The sequence below is a fragment of the Entelurus aequoreus genome, linkage group LG04 (genome assembly GCF_033978785.1).
Source record: "Entelurus aequoreus isolate RoL-2023_Sb linkage group LG04, RoL_Eaeq_v1.1, whole genome shotgun sequence".
Classification (NCBI taxonomy): domain Eukaryota; kingdom Metazoa; phylum Chordata; class Actinopteri; order Syngnathiformes; family Syngnathidae; genus Entelurus; species Entelurus aequoreus.
In genome coordinates, this window is record NC_084734.1 from 34,913,989 (window position 1) to 34,931,970 (window position 17,982).

Below are 17,982 nucleotides of genomic sequence, written 5' to 3' on the forward strand. Positions count from 1 at the left end.
TACTTTTGAAATGCTTATACTATTGCAGAATATTAAGATTTGCACTGGATGTTTACTTTTATATTTGCACATTAAAAAGCAAATAAGCTACTTTTAATTTTGTTAAAGGTTAAAAGTTTTAAATGTTTACATTGTTACAGAATATTTAGTCATGTTGTTGTCAATGTTGACTGAGTGGCCATACTTCTTTTTTTTGTAAATAAAAGCCATGCCTTTTGAAAAAACTGGCCTACATCTATTTTTTCATCTTCATTTTGAATAAAAAAATAATCGGTAAAAAGAAAAATAATCTATAGATTAATCGAAAAAATAATCTATAGATTAACCGATTAATCGAAAAAATAATCTATAGATTAATCGATAGAAAAATAATCGTTAGCTGCAGCCTTAATACAGATATGCTAAAGGTTTTAAGTGTTGTACGGGCATACAAATGTTTAAATGAGCTTTTCCTCTTATGCCTGGTTCACACCAACGACGCTTGCCGCGCTTTAAAGCGGCAAGCAAAGCTCCGTCATTTTTGTCAATTTTTCCACGAATATCCCGATCTCCGAAGTAATGTTATGCTTTGATACGCTCTGATACGAATTAGTTGCCGCTTTGGGGGGACGAATTACCGTTCCTCACGATTTGATGCCGCTTTGATCCTGCTTTGATACGCTTTAAATCACGCTTTGATACGTTTTATTACGCTTTATTGAACTTTATTACGCTTTGATGAGATCCTGACGCTTTAAATCAGGCTCTGACACGATTATCAAGCTCTGTTGTGCATTGTTAGCTCTGTTACGCTCTGTTACGCATTGGAATTAATGTGTCATGAACATTATGAACATTAGTTTGTAATAATGACTTTGAAATGTGATATTGTTATGTAATTATGTGCAATTTGGAAGATGCTGTGATTATTATTTTGTGAATTTGATGAATAAATTGCGTGCGCACACATAATATAATGAAAAAGACAAATATGATAAACAAATAAGTCAAAAAAATGTGAAAAACTCAGTATACTAAGTTTTCCCCACATTTTTTTAGATTTATCTATTTATTTGATTTCTCTTTTTGTTTTATTATATACAGGATAAAACACATAATGTAATAAAAAAGAGGAATATGATAAACAAATATGTCAAAAAAAATGTGAAAAACTCAGTATACTAAGATTTCCCCACATTTTTTTAGATTTATCTATTTATTTGATTTCACTTTTTGTTTTATTATATACAGGATAAAACACATAATGTAATAAAAAAGAGAAATATGATAAACAAATAAGTTAAAAAAAAAGGTGTAAAACTCAGTATACTAAGTTTTCCCCACATTTTTTTAGATTTATCTATTTATTTGATTTCTCTTTTTGTTTTATTATATACAGGATAAAACACATAATGTAATAAAAAAGAAAAATATGATAAAAAAATAACTCCAAAAAAATGTGAAAAACTCAGTATACTAAGTTTTCCCCACATTTTTTTAGATTTATCTATTCATTTGATTTCTCTTTTTGTTTTATTATATACAGGATAAAACACATAATGTAATAAAAAAGAGAAATATGATAAACAAATAAGTCAAAACATTTTTGAAAAATTCAGTATACTAAGTTTTCCCCACATTTTTTTTAGATGTATCTATTTATTTGATTTCTCTTTTTGTTTTATTATATACAGGATAAAACACATAATGTAATAAAAAAGAGAAATATGATAAACAAATAACTAAAACAAAAAAGTGAAAAACTCAGTATACTAAGTTTTCCCCACATTTTTTTAGATGTATCTATTTATTTGATTTCTCTTTTTGTTTTATTATATACAGGATAAAACACATAATGTAATAAAAAAGAGAAATATGATAAACAAATAAGTCAAAAAAAATGTGAAAAACTCAGTATACTAAGTTTTCCCCACATTTTTTTAGATTTATCTATTTATTTGATTTCTCTTTTTGTTTTATTATATACAGGATAAAACACAAAATGTAATAAAAAAGAGAAATATGATAAACAAATAAGTAAAAAAAAATGTGAAAAACTCGTATACTGTTTTCCACACATTTTTTATTTTCATTTATTTTTTCAATTTCTCTCTTTTTTTCTCGTTATATTATGTTTATTATTTATTATTTATTATGTTTTATATCTTCATTTCTTTTATTTCTTTGTCATCTTAATAAATATCTATCTTTCATTTCTTATGCTAGTTGACAATAATAAAAGGCATTTCTTTTAAACGTAACATATTCTCTTTATTATTAAGGAAGATGTTATCAACATGTACAGCAAGCAACAAACTTGACCAAACAAAAAAGCACAAATAGTATCACTGTTCACCAATCAGGTTACATAATGTGGGGTTCATATGACAAAGGGTACATTATGTTGTATGAGCTGATACAAGAGAGTGGATCAACATTGTCCACAAAGTAGAAAGTTAAGAACCATTTTTGTTTACATTTTCATACAAAAAAATTATAGACAGTAATGTCAAACTGTAACATCAAACAGCAAACTCTAACAGAAGTACAGAAACAATGATCATCGTATAAAAAAGGCAATGATGCAAAAGAGAATGGATTTGTAATCCTGTGTTGGTTTTACATAAAGTTTCAATGTCACTAGTCAATATCACAGTCACTTCCTATTTGTAGTTGTGGACTGGGGTCCGCGCTTTGAACCAAGATCTGTTAAGCTTTCCTACGCTTTGAGTCAAGCTTTGCTGAGCTTTGTCAGGCTTTGTCACGCTTTGATACGCTCTCGGCGCTTTATTCCATTCTTGACAGAGCGCCAAATTTTTTTAAACCGTTTAAAAATTTTTGGTGAACTTGCCGCATGTCCCGCTTCACTACAAGCTTTCCCACGATCCATTACGACCCTCCCGCTTCAATCAGGCTTTGTTACGCTTTAAAGGCCTACTGAAATCCACTACTACCGACCACGCAGTCTGATAGTTTATATATCAATGATGAAATCTTAACATTATAACACATGCCAATACGGCCGGGTTAACTTATAAAGTGACATTTTAAATTTGCCGCTAAACTTCCGGTTCGAAACGCCTCTGAGGATGACGTATGCGCGTGACGTGGCCCGGCGAACACGGGTATGCCTTCCACATTGAAGCCAATACGAAAAAGCTCTGTTTTCATTTCATAATTCCACAGTATTCTGGACATCTGTGTTCGTGAATCTGTTTCAATCATGTTCATTGCATTATGAAGAAGGAAGCTGAGCAAGCAAAGAAGAAAGTTGTCGGTGTGAAATGGACGTATTTTTCGAACGTAGTCAGCCACAACAGTACACAGCCGGCGCTTCTTTGTTTACATTCCCGAAAGATGCAGTCAAGATGGAAGAACTCGGATAACAGAGACTCTAACCAGGACATTTGACTTGGATACACAGACGCCTGTAGAGAACTGGGACAACACAGACTCTTACCAGGATTACTTTGATTTGGATGACAAAGACGCAGACGTGCTACTGTGAGTATGCAGCTTTGGCTTTTTTTTGCGTATGTACGTAACTTTTTTAAAATATATAAGCTTTATGAACCTTGGGTTAGGTGAACGGTCTTTTGGGCTGAGTGATTGTGTGTGTTGATCATGTGTTTGAATTGTATTGGCGTGTTCTATGGAGCTAGGAGCTAGCAGAGGAGCTAGGAGCTAGCATAACAAACACGCAGGTGTTATTATGCAGGATTAATTTGTGGCATATTAAATATAAGCCTGGTTGTGTTGTGGCTAATAGAGTATATATATGTCTTGTGTTTATTTACTGTTGTAGTCATTCCCAGCTGAATATCAGGTACCGTGAGTATGCAGCCTTGGCTGCTAAACATTCGATAACTTGACCGTATGTGCGCGTCACGTACGTAACTTTTTAAAAATATATAAGCTTTATGAACCTTGGGTTAGGTAAACGGTCTTTTGGGCTGAGTGATTGTGTGTGTTGATCAGGTGTTTGAATTGTATTGGCGTGTTCTATGGAGCTAGGAGCTAGCAGAGGAGCTAGGAGCTAGCATAACAAACACGCAGGTGTTTTTATGCAGGATTAATTTGTGGCATATTAAATATAAGCCTGGTTGTGTTGTGGCTAATAGAGTATATATATGTCTTGTGTTTATTTACTGTTGTAGTCATTCCCAGCTGAATATCAGGTCACCCCCGGCTCTCACAGCATCTTCCCTATCTGAATAGCTTCAACTCCCCACTAGTCCTTCACTTGCACTTTACTCATCCACAAATCTTTCATCCTCACTCAAATTAATGGGGAAATTGTCGCTTTCTCGGTCCGAATCTCTCTCACTTCATGCGGCCATCATTGTAAACAATAGGGAACTTTGCGTATATGTTCAACTGACTACGTCACGCTACTTCCGGTAGGTGCAAGCCTTTTTTTTATCAGATACCAAAAGTTGCAATCTTTATCGTCGTTGTTCTATACTAAATCCTTTCAGCAAAAATATGGCAATATCGCGAAATGATCAAGTATGACACATAGAATAGATCTGCTATCCCCGTTTAAATAAAAAAAATTCATTTCAGTAGGCCTTTAACGCCGCTTTGCATGCCGCTTTAAAGCGCCGTCAAAGCGCCGTTGGTGTGAACCTAGCATTAGGTTATATTTCTCCTCTTTTGTTGAGAAGAATTGTTGTACATTCTTGGGTAGCAGGTTGTAGTCTGTTAGTGTATTATTGTATTGCATTAAAATAATTGTATTAATTTTCATACAATAGTTATTTAAAAGTTTGTTTCTTTTTAAAAGTAATGTTTTGCTGTTTTGGGGGGCTAAACAACAATTAATTGATTGTAATTAATTTAAAAAATTAAGCTTATAGGTTGATGCATTCTATAAAAACATACAAATGCGGTTGATGTATTTAAAAACCTAATCAGAGCTAATAATAAACACAAAAATGTAGTTATTGTTGGATCCTTCAGATAAACAGCCTAATATACAGTATAGGCCAAAAGATTGGAGACACCTTCTCATTTAATGTGTTTTCTTTATTTTCATGACCTGTATGTATGTAGATAAATGTAAATTGTCACTGAAGACATCAAAACTATGAATGAACACATGTGGAGTTATGTACTTAACAAAAAAAAGTGAAATAACTGAAAACATGTTTTATATTGTAGTTTCTTCAAAATAGCCACCATTTGCTCTGATTACTTTTTTTTGCAAACTTTTGGCATTCTCTCGATGAGCTTCAAGAGGTAGTCACCTGAAATGGTTTTCACTTCACAGGTGTGTTTGAAGCTCATCGAGAGAATGCCAAGAGTGTGCAAAGCAGTAATCAGAGCAAAGGGTGGCTATTTTGAAGAAACTAGAATATAAAACACGTTTTCAGTTATTTCACCTTTTTTTGTTAACTACATAACTCCACATGTGTTCATAGTTTTGATGCCTTCAGTGACAATCTACAGTGTAAATAGTCATGAAAATAAAGAAACACATTGAATGAGGAGAAAGTTTTGGCCTGTACTGTATATATTTTTTAAAACGTGGTAAATCACTAACAACCGTCCGAAAAATAATTTTCCAAGTAGCCAAAAATATAATAAATGGTTGGGCCTCAGAATATTCAAATAATGACTACTTAAAAAATAACTCAAACAAATCTTGTTATTGTTTTCCCGGGTTCAAACCTTGTTTGTGGGGACTGTAATGTTTCTAAAAGATAAAGGCATAAAATACTCTTCACTATCTTACCGGTTATTGGCACAAATCAAATGTAAACACAAATAAAGCTGGGTGTGGCTCCTGTATGACCCAAGTATTAAATAAATGATGGTGTAGATGAAGTCGTAATAAACAATTCATGTGACAGCCTAAAGTATAAATGTTAAACAGGTGCTGGTGATATCATAATAGAATAGGCTACAATCATTCTTAGACTAAGTTAATGGCTGCAAGTGCTGTGCAACCCACATGGCTCATGACTCATCTGTCCACCGGTGATAAATGACACCCTCACTCATTATTTTATCATTACTTTTTTATTAATCATTATACTTTGTGGACTGGAGTCGCGCCAAAGATTGCTCATGTCAGTGTTATCGTTTTGCAGAGCTAGTCTAAACACGACTACGTACTCCTCTCCATTTGTGCAGGTGTGTTAATGTTAGCGCAGTAAATCTTGCGCAATGAGGTTTGGATCATTCGCCCCGCTGCCTGCATGGTCGACTTTTACAGTTGTTGTTTTTCTGCCTTTTAATTGGCCTGCCTAAGATTATGAGTCTCAACTTATGAATGATTTGATATGTGTGTGTGTGCACAAGTTTTTGTGTGTGTGTGTGCCCTTGATGCCTGGCCTAGTGGTCCCCTCTTAGAAAGCAGATGATGTAAACAGGATTGGTCGTTCCCACGTCTCTGTTTATAGTGGAAGATCCCAGAGCAGCACCAGCGGAGTGCTGGACTGCCTCTGCATAGTGAACTCACACACCGTCCATCTTTGTCTCACACACGCACCTCAACATGACAGCCATATACACACACACCAACACACACACACAAACACACTCTACAGACACTTCAATCGGTACACCTGCCCATTATAATGAGGTGTTGAATGGGTAAAAAAAATCCATCTTTTATTCTATGGAGGTGTCCATTTAATAATAGAATTTTAGTGTAAATTTTCATGTATTCCTGGTAGGGTTGTACGTTATACCGGTATTAGTATAGTACCGCGATACTAATGAATCATATTCAGTACTATACCGCCTCTGAAAAGTACCAGTCCGCCACAAACAAACGCCATGGGTGGATCTACACCTCACATTCACTGTAATGATACCAAGTACAGGAGCGTATCTAGTCGATACTACTATGATTACGTCGATATTTTTTGGCATCACAGCATTTTCTTTCGTTTTTTTTAAATTAATATTATGTTTATAAACTCAGGAAATATGTCCCTGGACACATGAGGACTTTGAATATGACCAATGTATGATCCTGTAACAACTTGGTATCGGATTGATACCCAAATTTGTGGTATCATCCAAAACTAATGTAAAGTATCAAACAACAGAAGAATAAGTGATTATTACATTTTAACAGAAGTGTAGATAGAACATGTTAAAAGAGAAAGTAAGCAAATATTAAAATTAAATGAACAAGTAGATTAATAATTAATTTTCTACCACTTGTTCTTAATAATTTTGACAAAATAATAGAATGGAAAATGACACAATATGTTACTGCATATGTCAGCAGCTAAATTAGGAGCCTTTGTTTGCTTACTTACTACTAAAAGACAAGTTGTCTTGTATGTTCACTATTTTATTTAAGGACAAACTTGCGATAAGAAACATATGTTTAATGTACCGTACGATTTTCTGTTAAAATAAAGCCAATAATGCCATTTTTGTGGTCCCCTTTATTTGTTAAAGTTTCGAAAAGTATTGAAATAATTTTGGTACCGGTACCAAAATATTGGTATCGGGACAACACTAATTCCTGGTTATATTTTTCCCTGCTGTCCTTTTATATTACTCTCATGGACACAATGATACAGACTGGCTATATTGATATATTGTCTGTTTATTCTCAGACATATCTGCACGCATTAATAAATCAATCAATCAATGTTTATTTATATAGCCTTAAGTGCTCACATCTGAGCGTTTACTATGACCTAATGAGAAAACAAGCACTGTGTTTATATACGCCCTGCTATGAGGCGATGCCCCAATCTGTTTATGTGAATGTTATTTGACTCATGGAGGCCACGTTCCACTGGCATGACAGCAAAGCGCCTCTCCACTAAACTCGTATAAATATGAGCCACATGAGACATCATTTTCTCATTGATAACCCCTACATTCCCAATGGCTTGTAAACCATGTTTCTTCTCCTAGTTGCGTATAGCCTGTTCCAGAAAGCGTATTCACAGAGCAGATGTGCTCCTCTCCCTCAAAAGGTCACTAAACAGACATTATTTAACATGTCAGTGCACCGCAAACACTAAATAACCAAACACAAGTGTAAGTAGTATTGGCATTAGTCGAGTTTGTGGTGTTGAGGTTCATATACAGTACAGGCCAAAGGTTTGGACACACCTTCTCATTCAATGTGCTTTATTTTCATGACTATTTACATTGTAGATTTTCACTGAAGGCATCAAAACTATGAATGAACACATGTGGAGTTATGTACTTAACAAAAAAAGGTGAAATAACTGAAAACATGTTTTATATTCTTCTAGTTTCTTCAAAATAGCCACCCTTTGCTGGGATTACTGCTTTGCACACTCTTGGCATTCTCTCGATGAGCTTCAAGAGATAGTCACCTGAAATGGTTTTCACTTCACAGGTGTCATAGTTTTGATGCCTTCAGTGACAATCTGAAATGTAAATAGTCATGAAAATAAAGAAAACGTATTGAAATGAGAAGGTGCGTCCAAACTTTTGGCCTGTACTGTATACAGTATTTGGCAAAAAGGTAAGAAACTCTGGCAAGTGATTTTATTATGAACATAGTAATTATTTCCTACAGGAACAATCCAATGTACACTCATTTATTTGAATAAGCTACATTAAAATAGTTCAAATTGCTCATAATAAAAGTTTATTATATATGCTAATGTTTATCAATTAAAAACTTTTCAAAACTTCAAGCACTGCTTCTTCCTATTACTTTTTGGCCATGTTGTAAAGAAAATGTAAAAATGTGATGCATCACTTTGAAACTATAAATGTTCAAATAAAACCAATCTGAATGTGAATCTGAAAACTCTGTTAACTATTTCTTGTTAAGGTTGTTAATTGAAAGAGTAAATAAAACCACATTTCTAGGTATAATGATTGATAATAAATTGAAGTGGAAATCTCATGTAAAAAAATATACAACATAAAGTAGCAAGAAACACGTCAATAATGAATAAAGCCAAACATGTTCTACAGAACAAAAATCACTTCATATTCTCTACTGCTCGCGAGTGTTACCATATCTGAGTTATTGTGCAGGAATATGGGGAATTACAAAAGTACACTTCATTCATTAACGGTGTTACAAAAAAGATCAATTAGAATAATACATAATGTTGGATATAGAGAACATACAAACCCTTTATTTATTGAATCAAAAATACTGAAATTCCACGACATAGTGAATTTGCAAACAGCTAAAATTATACACTAAGCAAACTACAATCTGCTACCCAAGAATATACAACAATTCTTCTCAACAAAAGAGGAATATAATCTTAGAGAAAAATTTAATTTAAAACATTTGTATGCACATACAACACTTAAGACCTTCAGTATATCTGTATGTGAAATTAAATTATGGAATAGATTGGGCAAAGAAATCAAGCAATGTAGTAATATCTCCATCCAGACCCACACCACCCGCCACCTGAACAGTTTTTTCCCCCTCGGCCATCAGGCAAATGAACAATAACTCCTAACAGCAGCTCCTTGAATTCCTTGAATCCCTTCTAAGTCTATCTGATAGCTCAGTCACAGCTCTTTTTATTACCAAATAGGTGTTATATGTGTTTTATGTCACACGTTTGCACCAAGAAAAATTCCTAGTTTGTGAACCCGTTCTCAAACAATGGCAATAAAACTATTCTGATTCTGATTCTGATTCTGATTCTAATATGATCCTCTTCAAGAAACTCTTCAAACTTAAAGTGTTTACAAAATACAAAGAATAATAACCATGATAAACATTCTGAATTTATTCCATCCATCCATTCTTTAATTCTCAAAATAATCTTACTCATCTCATCATATGAAATATGACTTCACTAACTATTTATTTATTTTTATTGTAATTACTTATGGAGTATATTGTGAATAAATTGAGAACAGGAAGTGAACAAAAGTTTTAGCAACTGTTATGTAAAAGAAAAGGGGTAGGATTAAATAAGCTCTGCTTCTTCCTACTCCTTTTCGAACATGTTGAAAAGAGAAACTGGAAATTGTGATGTATCATGTTGTATACTTGCATGTTCGAAATAAACTCAAACAAAGCCGTGGGTTGCTGAGCCCCACACTAGGCTACAAACAAGACAACATTCAAACTTATACAAACCATTAACACTCGTCTGATTCATCTTTAAGTTTATTGTGAATATTTAATTTCACTCTATTTGTTAGAAATAATTCATCCTATCACCTCTATTTAAACTCCTTAACCCTGGCATGCACCTCCTGGTACCCCAGCACCTCCAAAACCCTCAAATCTAAACTCCAAACATCTCAGAACAAGCTAGTCGGGTTACTTTTAGACCTCCACCCCAGATCACACCTCACTCCTACCCACTTCTCCAAAGTGGGCTGGCTCAGGGTGGAGGACAGAGTAAAACAACTTGCACTGAGCCTAGTCTATAAAATCCGCTACACCTCCCTGATACCGAAGTACATGTCAAACTACATCCTTAACGTAAATGACCGCTATAACCACAACACCAGGGGGAGCTCCACTAACCACGTTAAACTCAGATTCCGATCTAACAAAGTGGGTGACATTGTTATCACCAGGAAAGATGAGGTCACCTACATAGGTTCCATTCTAGAGGCTAATCTTTCCTGTGATAAAATGGCAACCAAGGTAATCAAAAAGGTCAACCAACGAACGAGATTTCTCTACAGAATCTCCTCTCTGGTCAACAAAAGCACCATGAGGATTCTGGCGGGAACTCTCGTTCAACCCTTTTTCGATTACGCATGCACCTCCTGGTACCCTAGCACCTCCAAAACCCTCAAATCTAAACTCCAAACATCCCAGAACAAGCTAGTCAGGTTACTTCTAGACCTCCACCCCAGATCACACCTCACTCCTACCCACTTCTCCAAAGTGGGCTGGCTCAGGGTGGAGGACAGAGTAAAACAACTTGCACTGAGCCTAGTCTATAAAATCCGCTACACCTCCCTGATACCGAAATACATGTCAAACTACTTCCTTAACGTAAATGGCCGCCAAAACCACAACACCAGGGGGAGCTCCACTAACCACGTTAAACCCAGATTCCGAACTAACAAAGGTCTTAACTCATTCTCTTTCTATGCCACATCAATGTGGAATGCGCTCCCAACAGGTATAAAAGAAAGGGCATCTCTATCCTCCTTCAAAACCGCAATAAAAGTTCACCTCCAGGCAGCTACAACCCTAAACTAACACCCTCCCCGGATTGTTAATAATCAAATGTAATCAAACGATACTTTTTCTTATGCCTTCTGATCTCTCTCTATATCTCTCTCTCTCTATGTCCACTACTTGCTGTCCATATCCTACAAAGTCAGACCTACACTGTTCCAATATCCTTTTCTCTGTTCTCAATTGTTGATGACTGATGATAACAACCAAACCTAACCCACCCACCCCTCCACACCCCGGATTGTAAATAATGTAAATAATTCAATGTGATTATCTTGTGTGATGACTGTATTATGATGATAGTATATATGATAGTATATATCTGTATCATGAATCAATTTAAGTGGACCCCGACTTAAACAAGTTGAAAAACTTATTCGGGTGTTACCATTTATTGGTCAATCGTACGGAATATGTACTTCACTGTGCAACCTACTAATAAAAGTCTCAATCAAAAAAAAAAAAAGGTCTTAACTCATTCTCTTTCTATGCCACATCAACACTCCCAATAGGTATTAAAGAAAGGGCATCTCTATCCTCCTTCAAAACCGCAATAAAAGTACACCTCCAGGCAACTTCAACCCTAAACTAACACCCTCCCCGGATTGTTAATAATCAAATGTAAATAATTAAATGTAGATACTTTTTCTTATGCTTTCTGATCTCTCTCTCTCTATGTCCACTACTTGCTGTACATATCCTACCAAGTCAGACCTACACTGTTTCAATGTCCATTTCTCTGTTCTCAATTGTTGATGACTGAAGTGATGATAACAACCAAACCTACCCCCCCTCCACACCCCGTATTGTAAATAATGTAAATAAATCAATGTATATACTCTGATGATTATCCTGTGTGATGACTGTATTATGATGATAGTATATATCTGATAGTATATATCTGCATCATGAATCAATTTAAGTGGACCGACTTAAACAAGTTGAAAAACTTATTCGGGTGTTACCATTTAGTGGTCAATTGTATGGAATATGTACTTCATTGTGCAATCTACTAATAAAAGTATCAATCAATCAAAAAAAGTCTTGTGACAGAGTAAGACCTTTTTTTTTTGCTGTTGCTACATTATCTTTGTGCTTAATGCTGGTACTGTTGCTGCTCTCAGTCAAACTCGAGAAAACAAAGACACTTGTGATTTGGTGCATTTGCAAACAGCTAAAATTATGTATGAAGCAAACTATAACCTGCTTCCCAAGAATGTACAGCAATTCTTCTCAACAAAAGAGGAGAAATATAACCTCTTACTCCTTTTCTAACATGTTGAATAGAGAAACTGGAAATTGTGATTTATCATGTTGTATGCATGCATGTTTGAAATAAACTCAAACTCAAGGTGGTGGTTATGCCAGGAAACGACGTTTGTTTTAAAAGCTAACACAGGAAAATATATTTCCTTTTTAAAACTATGGTTGCAAAACCGGCGACTATGCTGTTCACGAGTTTTCTTTTGAAAATTACCACCGGAAGTTGTTAGCTTGCAAGTGTGTACGCAGTGAGACCAGTGACTCGCTGTGCATTTTTTGTATTATTTTTTTAAAGCTGCGTTCCGGTTGACGAGCTGTCGGTTTAATGTCCCGGCTACCGCACTGGCAAAAGCGGATGAGGTAGCTAAATAATTAAAGGCAACATTTGACATTGTACATCATTTTTACTGAAAGCAACGTTAAGGCTGCTAGCATGTTAGCTAGCTATGCTAACAAGGTCTCATTCATACTGCCCTTCTTTGTTGCTAGCTAGCATCCATCACAAACATTTGCCGGGTAGAAGAGATGGCGCGTCGTCGCCGTGACATTCTATCTGCACATTTGGACTCATGAGGACAAAATCCTTCAATATCCGAATTAGTCCGCCGTGGCTAGTTAACGGGTAGCGCTTGGATGCAGATACGCTAGCATCACATCCCTAAGTAGGTGGCAGTCGGGCGCCAACAAGCTCAATCTTTACGTCCAACTACGGCCACGCTTTACGCTCTTGTACGATTTAGTCCTCAGTTGTCTATTACGCTTTTAATCAAAGCGTCTGTCGTGATCTGAAGGGGAAGAGTCGTGCTGGCACACATGAGAGTCTTTGTTTCTAAGAGTTTTCAACGGGATGCCTTTCAAATTGACCTGTGATGTGTCGCATCATAAACAAGTAGATGAGTAAGGCAGCCTTTATAGTGACTTTAATTCTTACCACTGGGATTTGTATGAAAGAGATGACTTGATATGTTGTCATGATGGCAGGAAGTAGCTTCTGATCAGGAACATCTGGGATTATTATTTAAATAATATCATTAATTACTTCATATGTCTCTTATGTTATGTTTTGATTGTGTTCGCGTGATATTCACTAATGAAACTTTTGCTTTCCCTTCCAACTAGCCTTGAATCCGCAACTGATACTTAACATCATGGTGATGGCAGACGAGTGAGGAGACTGCCAGTGTGTTCCTTTTGGTGTAAAACACACACACACACACACACACACGCACGCACACACACACACTTGCTCCATGGATTCCAACAATGATGACACTCTGGACATCATCATCACCAATGTGGTGGCAACGTTCAGAACCAGGTGTCACCTCAACCTGCGCACCATCGCCTTAGAGGGCATCAATGTCATCTACAAGCCCGAGGTGGGGGTAAGGATGTCTGTGCGGATTAGAAGAAAAGTGCTTTGAAATATGTGTTTTTAATTAGCTTGTTTTTCGTTTTCCAGAAAGTCCTAATGAAACTTCGCAAGCCCAAGATAACTGCCTCCATCTGGTCGTCAGGGAAAATTATTTGCACGGGAGCAACAAGGTAGCCACACATTAATATAGAACAGAAAGATTGTGTCTATAAATGCAGTTAAATCACAAGATATTTATTGCTATCTACAATTTGTCGGTACAATGTAGTGCCAACCAGTTCTGTTTTTTACATTTAGCGAGGAAGAGGCAAAGCTGGGTGCTCGCAGGCTGGCACGGTGTCTGCAGAAAATCGGCTTCAAGGTGATAAGCAATATATTTCTCTTTCATATAAAGCGGTACCGTGGTTTTCTTACGCCCTACCTTATTTATGATTAGTTTTTCACCAAAATGTTTTGCCCAGTTTTCTTATACCATATGTGGTTAAACACTGCGCCTAACAACCAAGTGCATCTACTCGCGTATCATTAAGCGAAATAGTGCAGAGATATAGAGATTTTTTTTCCCTGACCTTTTAGAATAGATTATTAACACAAAGTAAGGTACCATTGAACAGTATGATATTCAGTATTGTACGTTTCCTCAGATGATAGCCTCAGTTAATTACTAGAAGAAACGCCACGCCTCAAACGTCTTCCTTTGCCACCTTGGTATCTATCCAGCCATCCATTTTCTACCGGTTTTTATCCCAGCTGCACTCGATTAGTTGTAATTTTTAATTACCTTCTTCTATAACTAATGGGCTCCTACAAACCAGGCAAAGCATCTATAAAGCCAAAGTTTATGTTTCATTTTATAGAGAAAGCTGGCATAAGACAGAATAATGGAGCAAACATTTTAACATTGACCCAAACATAATTAATATTATATAATGCATTTGTAGTTATACATCCATGACTTCTAATAAACCTTGTGCCCTCTGTAGTTGAGTCAAGTGGGGATGGGGGTGTGCTGGTAGTTGCTGATGACTTGAATGTCAACCTATGACGCTACAGTACACAGTATGCATCTTCTTGTATGATATGTTTTCAAAGATGTCCTATCATGTGTTCAGGTGAAATTCTCGGCCTTCAAGGTGGTGAATGTGCTGGCGGTCTGCTCCATGCCCTTTGCCATCCACCTGGTTGACTTCACCAAGAAGAACCGGCCCATTGCCAGGTGTGTGTGTGTGCATGCGTGCCCTTAATCACCCGATATGGATGTGATAGTTGTTTACAGGAAACAGATCATCATCATTTATGCACTTAAAATTGCTTTTTGAAACATACGCGAATGCCTTGCAAACTCTAATTTCCGCCTTTTAATGGCTTTTAACACATAATGATGTAATTACGCTCGTACGTAGCGCATGCGCATACGCATGTGTGTGCTCAGTTAACGATAGCGATTTAGTGAAGTTTAGCTATTAAGGTTAGCTATCATTGAATTTATATTTTGCTTCTTTTCATATATTATATATATATTATATCACATATTATATCCTATCATAGCAGTCATGCTGCTATGATAGGATATAATATATATGACATAATATATATCATGTGATATAATATATGAAAAGAAGCAAATTGTAATTTGCTTGTTTTTGTGTGTGTGCATAAGATAACAATCAATACAATTATTAAGAAAAATATTGACACTTAAATGTATGTTGTTAAACTACTAATGATAACATAAGCTAGCCGGGGTTGTTCTTGTTATATTTTTTGTTTTAAAAATTGTAACTCTGAGCAAGTTGCAAATAAATAGCCCCTTTAAAAGAGAACTGCACTTTTTGGGGGTAGTTTTGCCTATCATTCACAATCCTTAGGAGACATGAACACAAGTATATATATTTTTTTGCATTCTATTTTTAGAAATCGGATAGTTCTAGGTGGCTTGCAATGGCGTTAACGGGAGTAATCTACAGAACCCAAAACCAGTGAAGTTGGCACATTGTGTAATTCGTAAATAAACACAGAATACAATGATTTGCAAATCTTTTTCAACTTATATTCAATTGAATAGACTGCAAAGACAAGATATTTAATGTTCAAATTGAGAAACTTATTTTATTTTTGCAAATAATCATTAACTTAGAATTTAATGGCAGCAACACATTGCAAAAAAGTTGGCAAAGGGGCATTTTTACCACTGTGTTACATGGCCTTTCCTTTTAACAACACTCAGTAAATGTTTGAGAACTAAGGAGACCAATTTTTGAGGCTTTTCAGGTGGAATTCTTTCCCATTCTTGCTTGATGTACGGCTTAAGTTGTTCAACAGTCCGGGGTCTCCGTTGTGGTATTTTACACTTCATATTGTGCCACACATTTTCAATGTGAGACAGGTCTGGACTACAGGCAGGCCAGTCTAGTACCAGCAGCCTTAACTATGAAGCCACTCTATTATAACATGTGGCGTGCTGAAATAAGCAGGGGCGTCCATGATATCGTTGCTTGGATGGCAACATATGTTGCTCCAAAACCTGTATGTACCTTTCAGCATTAGTGGTGCCTTTACATGTGTAAGTTACCCATGTCTTGGGCACTAATACACCTCCATACCATCACAGATGCTGGCTTTTGAACTTTGCGCCTAAAACAATCCGGATGGTTCTTTTCCTCTTTGTTCCGGAGGACACGACGTCCACAGTTTCCAAAAACAATTTGAAATGTGGACTCGTCAGACCACAGAACACTTTTCCACTGCATCAGTCCATCTTGGATGAGCTTGGACCCAGCGAAGGTGGCAGCGTTTCTGAGTTTTCCTGAGCCCATGTGGTGATATCCTTTACACACTGATGTCGCTTTTTGATGCAGTACCCCCTGAGGGATCGAAGGTCCGTAATATCATCGCTTACGTGCAGTGATTTCTCGAGATTCTCTGAACCTTTTGATGATATCATGGACCGTAGGTTGTTGAAATCCCTAAATTCCTTGCAATAACTCGTTGAGAAATTTTGTTCTTAAACTGTTGGACAATTTGCTCACACATTTGTTCACAAAGTGGTGACGCACGCTGCTGCTCACTGCTCCCCTCACCTCCCAGGAGGTGAACATGGGGATGGGTCAAATGCAGAGGACATGTCACCACACCCAGTGTATGCGTGACAATCATTGGAACTTTAATTTTAACTTAACTTAACCCTCGCCCCGTCCTTGTTTGTGAATGACTGAGCTGGAAGCTGCTTTTATACCCAATCATGGCACCCACCTGTTCCCAATTAGCCTGTTCACCTGTGGGATGTTCCAAATAAGTGTTTGATGAGCATTACTGAACTTTCTCAGTCTTTTTTTCCACTTGTGCCAGCTTTTTTTAAACATGTAGCAGGCATTTCCAAATGAGCTATTATTTGCAAAAAATAACAGCGTTCCAGTTCGAACGTTAAGTATCTTGTCTTTGCAGTCTTCAATTGAATATAGGTTGAAAATGATTTGCCAATCATTGTATTCTGTTTTTATTTACCATTTACACAACGTGCCAACTTCTTTGGTTTTGGGTTTTGTATTTGGCGTCTCAATTACTCTAATTAAACATCCAAAACCCGCCAACAATACTCCATTTACATCTTGTGACCTGAATATTAACTAAGTAGTAGCAACATTGTTATAAGCGTTGACTATTTTTATCCGTGGTCACACTAACTAGCTTGTGCAGCTCCAGTGTTGACATACTGAGCTGCTGCATCATGACCGCCTCTGTTGGTAAATGGTTATCATGTATGATAAATCATGCCTCTCACCTGTATAGTAGAAGGTTGTGGCCATAAACGAGTTGGTTATCTGTGACATTCAACTTAAACCGGAGATGGCGAGAAAGACAAAAAGACTTGTTTGCGGCACAATCTTTTTTTTAACCCTTCCTGTGGATTATGATTATTCTTAATGGCAAAATATGAACATCGCATCATATCTGCATCCTAGTGAAAGCAGACATTGTACAGTAAGTGATTGTTTTAATATGTTTGTTGTCTCTTGTGAAGTCTGCCCTGATTACTAGTGTTGTTGAAGGGAAAAGTAAACATGATGAATGCTGTAAGCTTAAAATGATTAAAATATGAAAATATTACATGTTATGAAAGTGCCTGTTACTTACTACATTACATATATGCTTACAGCATCTATATAAAACCTTGATGGAGGTGTTTGGAATGTTTTTAGAGCACTTTATAGGCAGAATAGAGTGACTC

General features: G+C 36.3%; 1 protein-coding gene across 4 annotated transcripts in view; it reads left to right on the forward strand.

Annotated features, from left to right (window-relative positions):
* The window catches only part of tbpl1 (TBP-like 1), a 76,995-nt gene that overhangs the window by 57,148 nt on the left and 1,865 nt on the right, over positions 1-17,982 (forward strand). Inside the window, exons 1-5 of one of the 4 annotated variants that reach the window (XM_062043526.1) lie at positions 12,557-12,739; positions 13,499-13,758; positions 13,842-13,924; positions 14,052-14,115; positions 14,867-14,970. In XM_062043526.1, coding sequence (XP_061899510.1) covers positions 13,630-13,758; positions 13,842-13,924; positions 14,052-14,115; positions 14,867-14,970 — 380 coding nt within the window. In that variant the 5' untranslated portion in view covers positions 12,557-12,739; positions 13,499-13,629. Of the gene's footprint in view, positions 1-12,556; positions 12,740-12,838; positions 13,042-13,498; positions 13,765-13,841; positions 13,925-14,051; positions 14,116-14,866; positions 14,971-17,982 lie in introns of those variants that run through there. The other 3 variants (XM_062043523.1, XM_062043525.1, XM_062043524.1) reach the window with 3 other exon arrangements.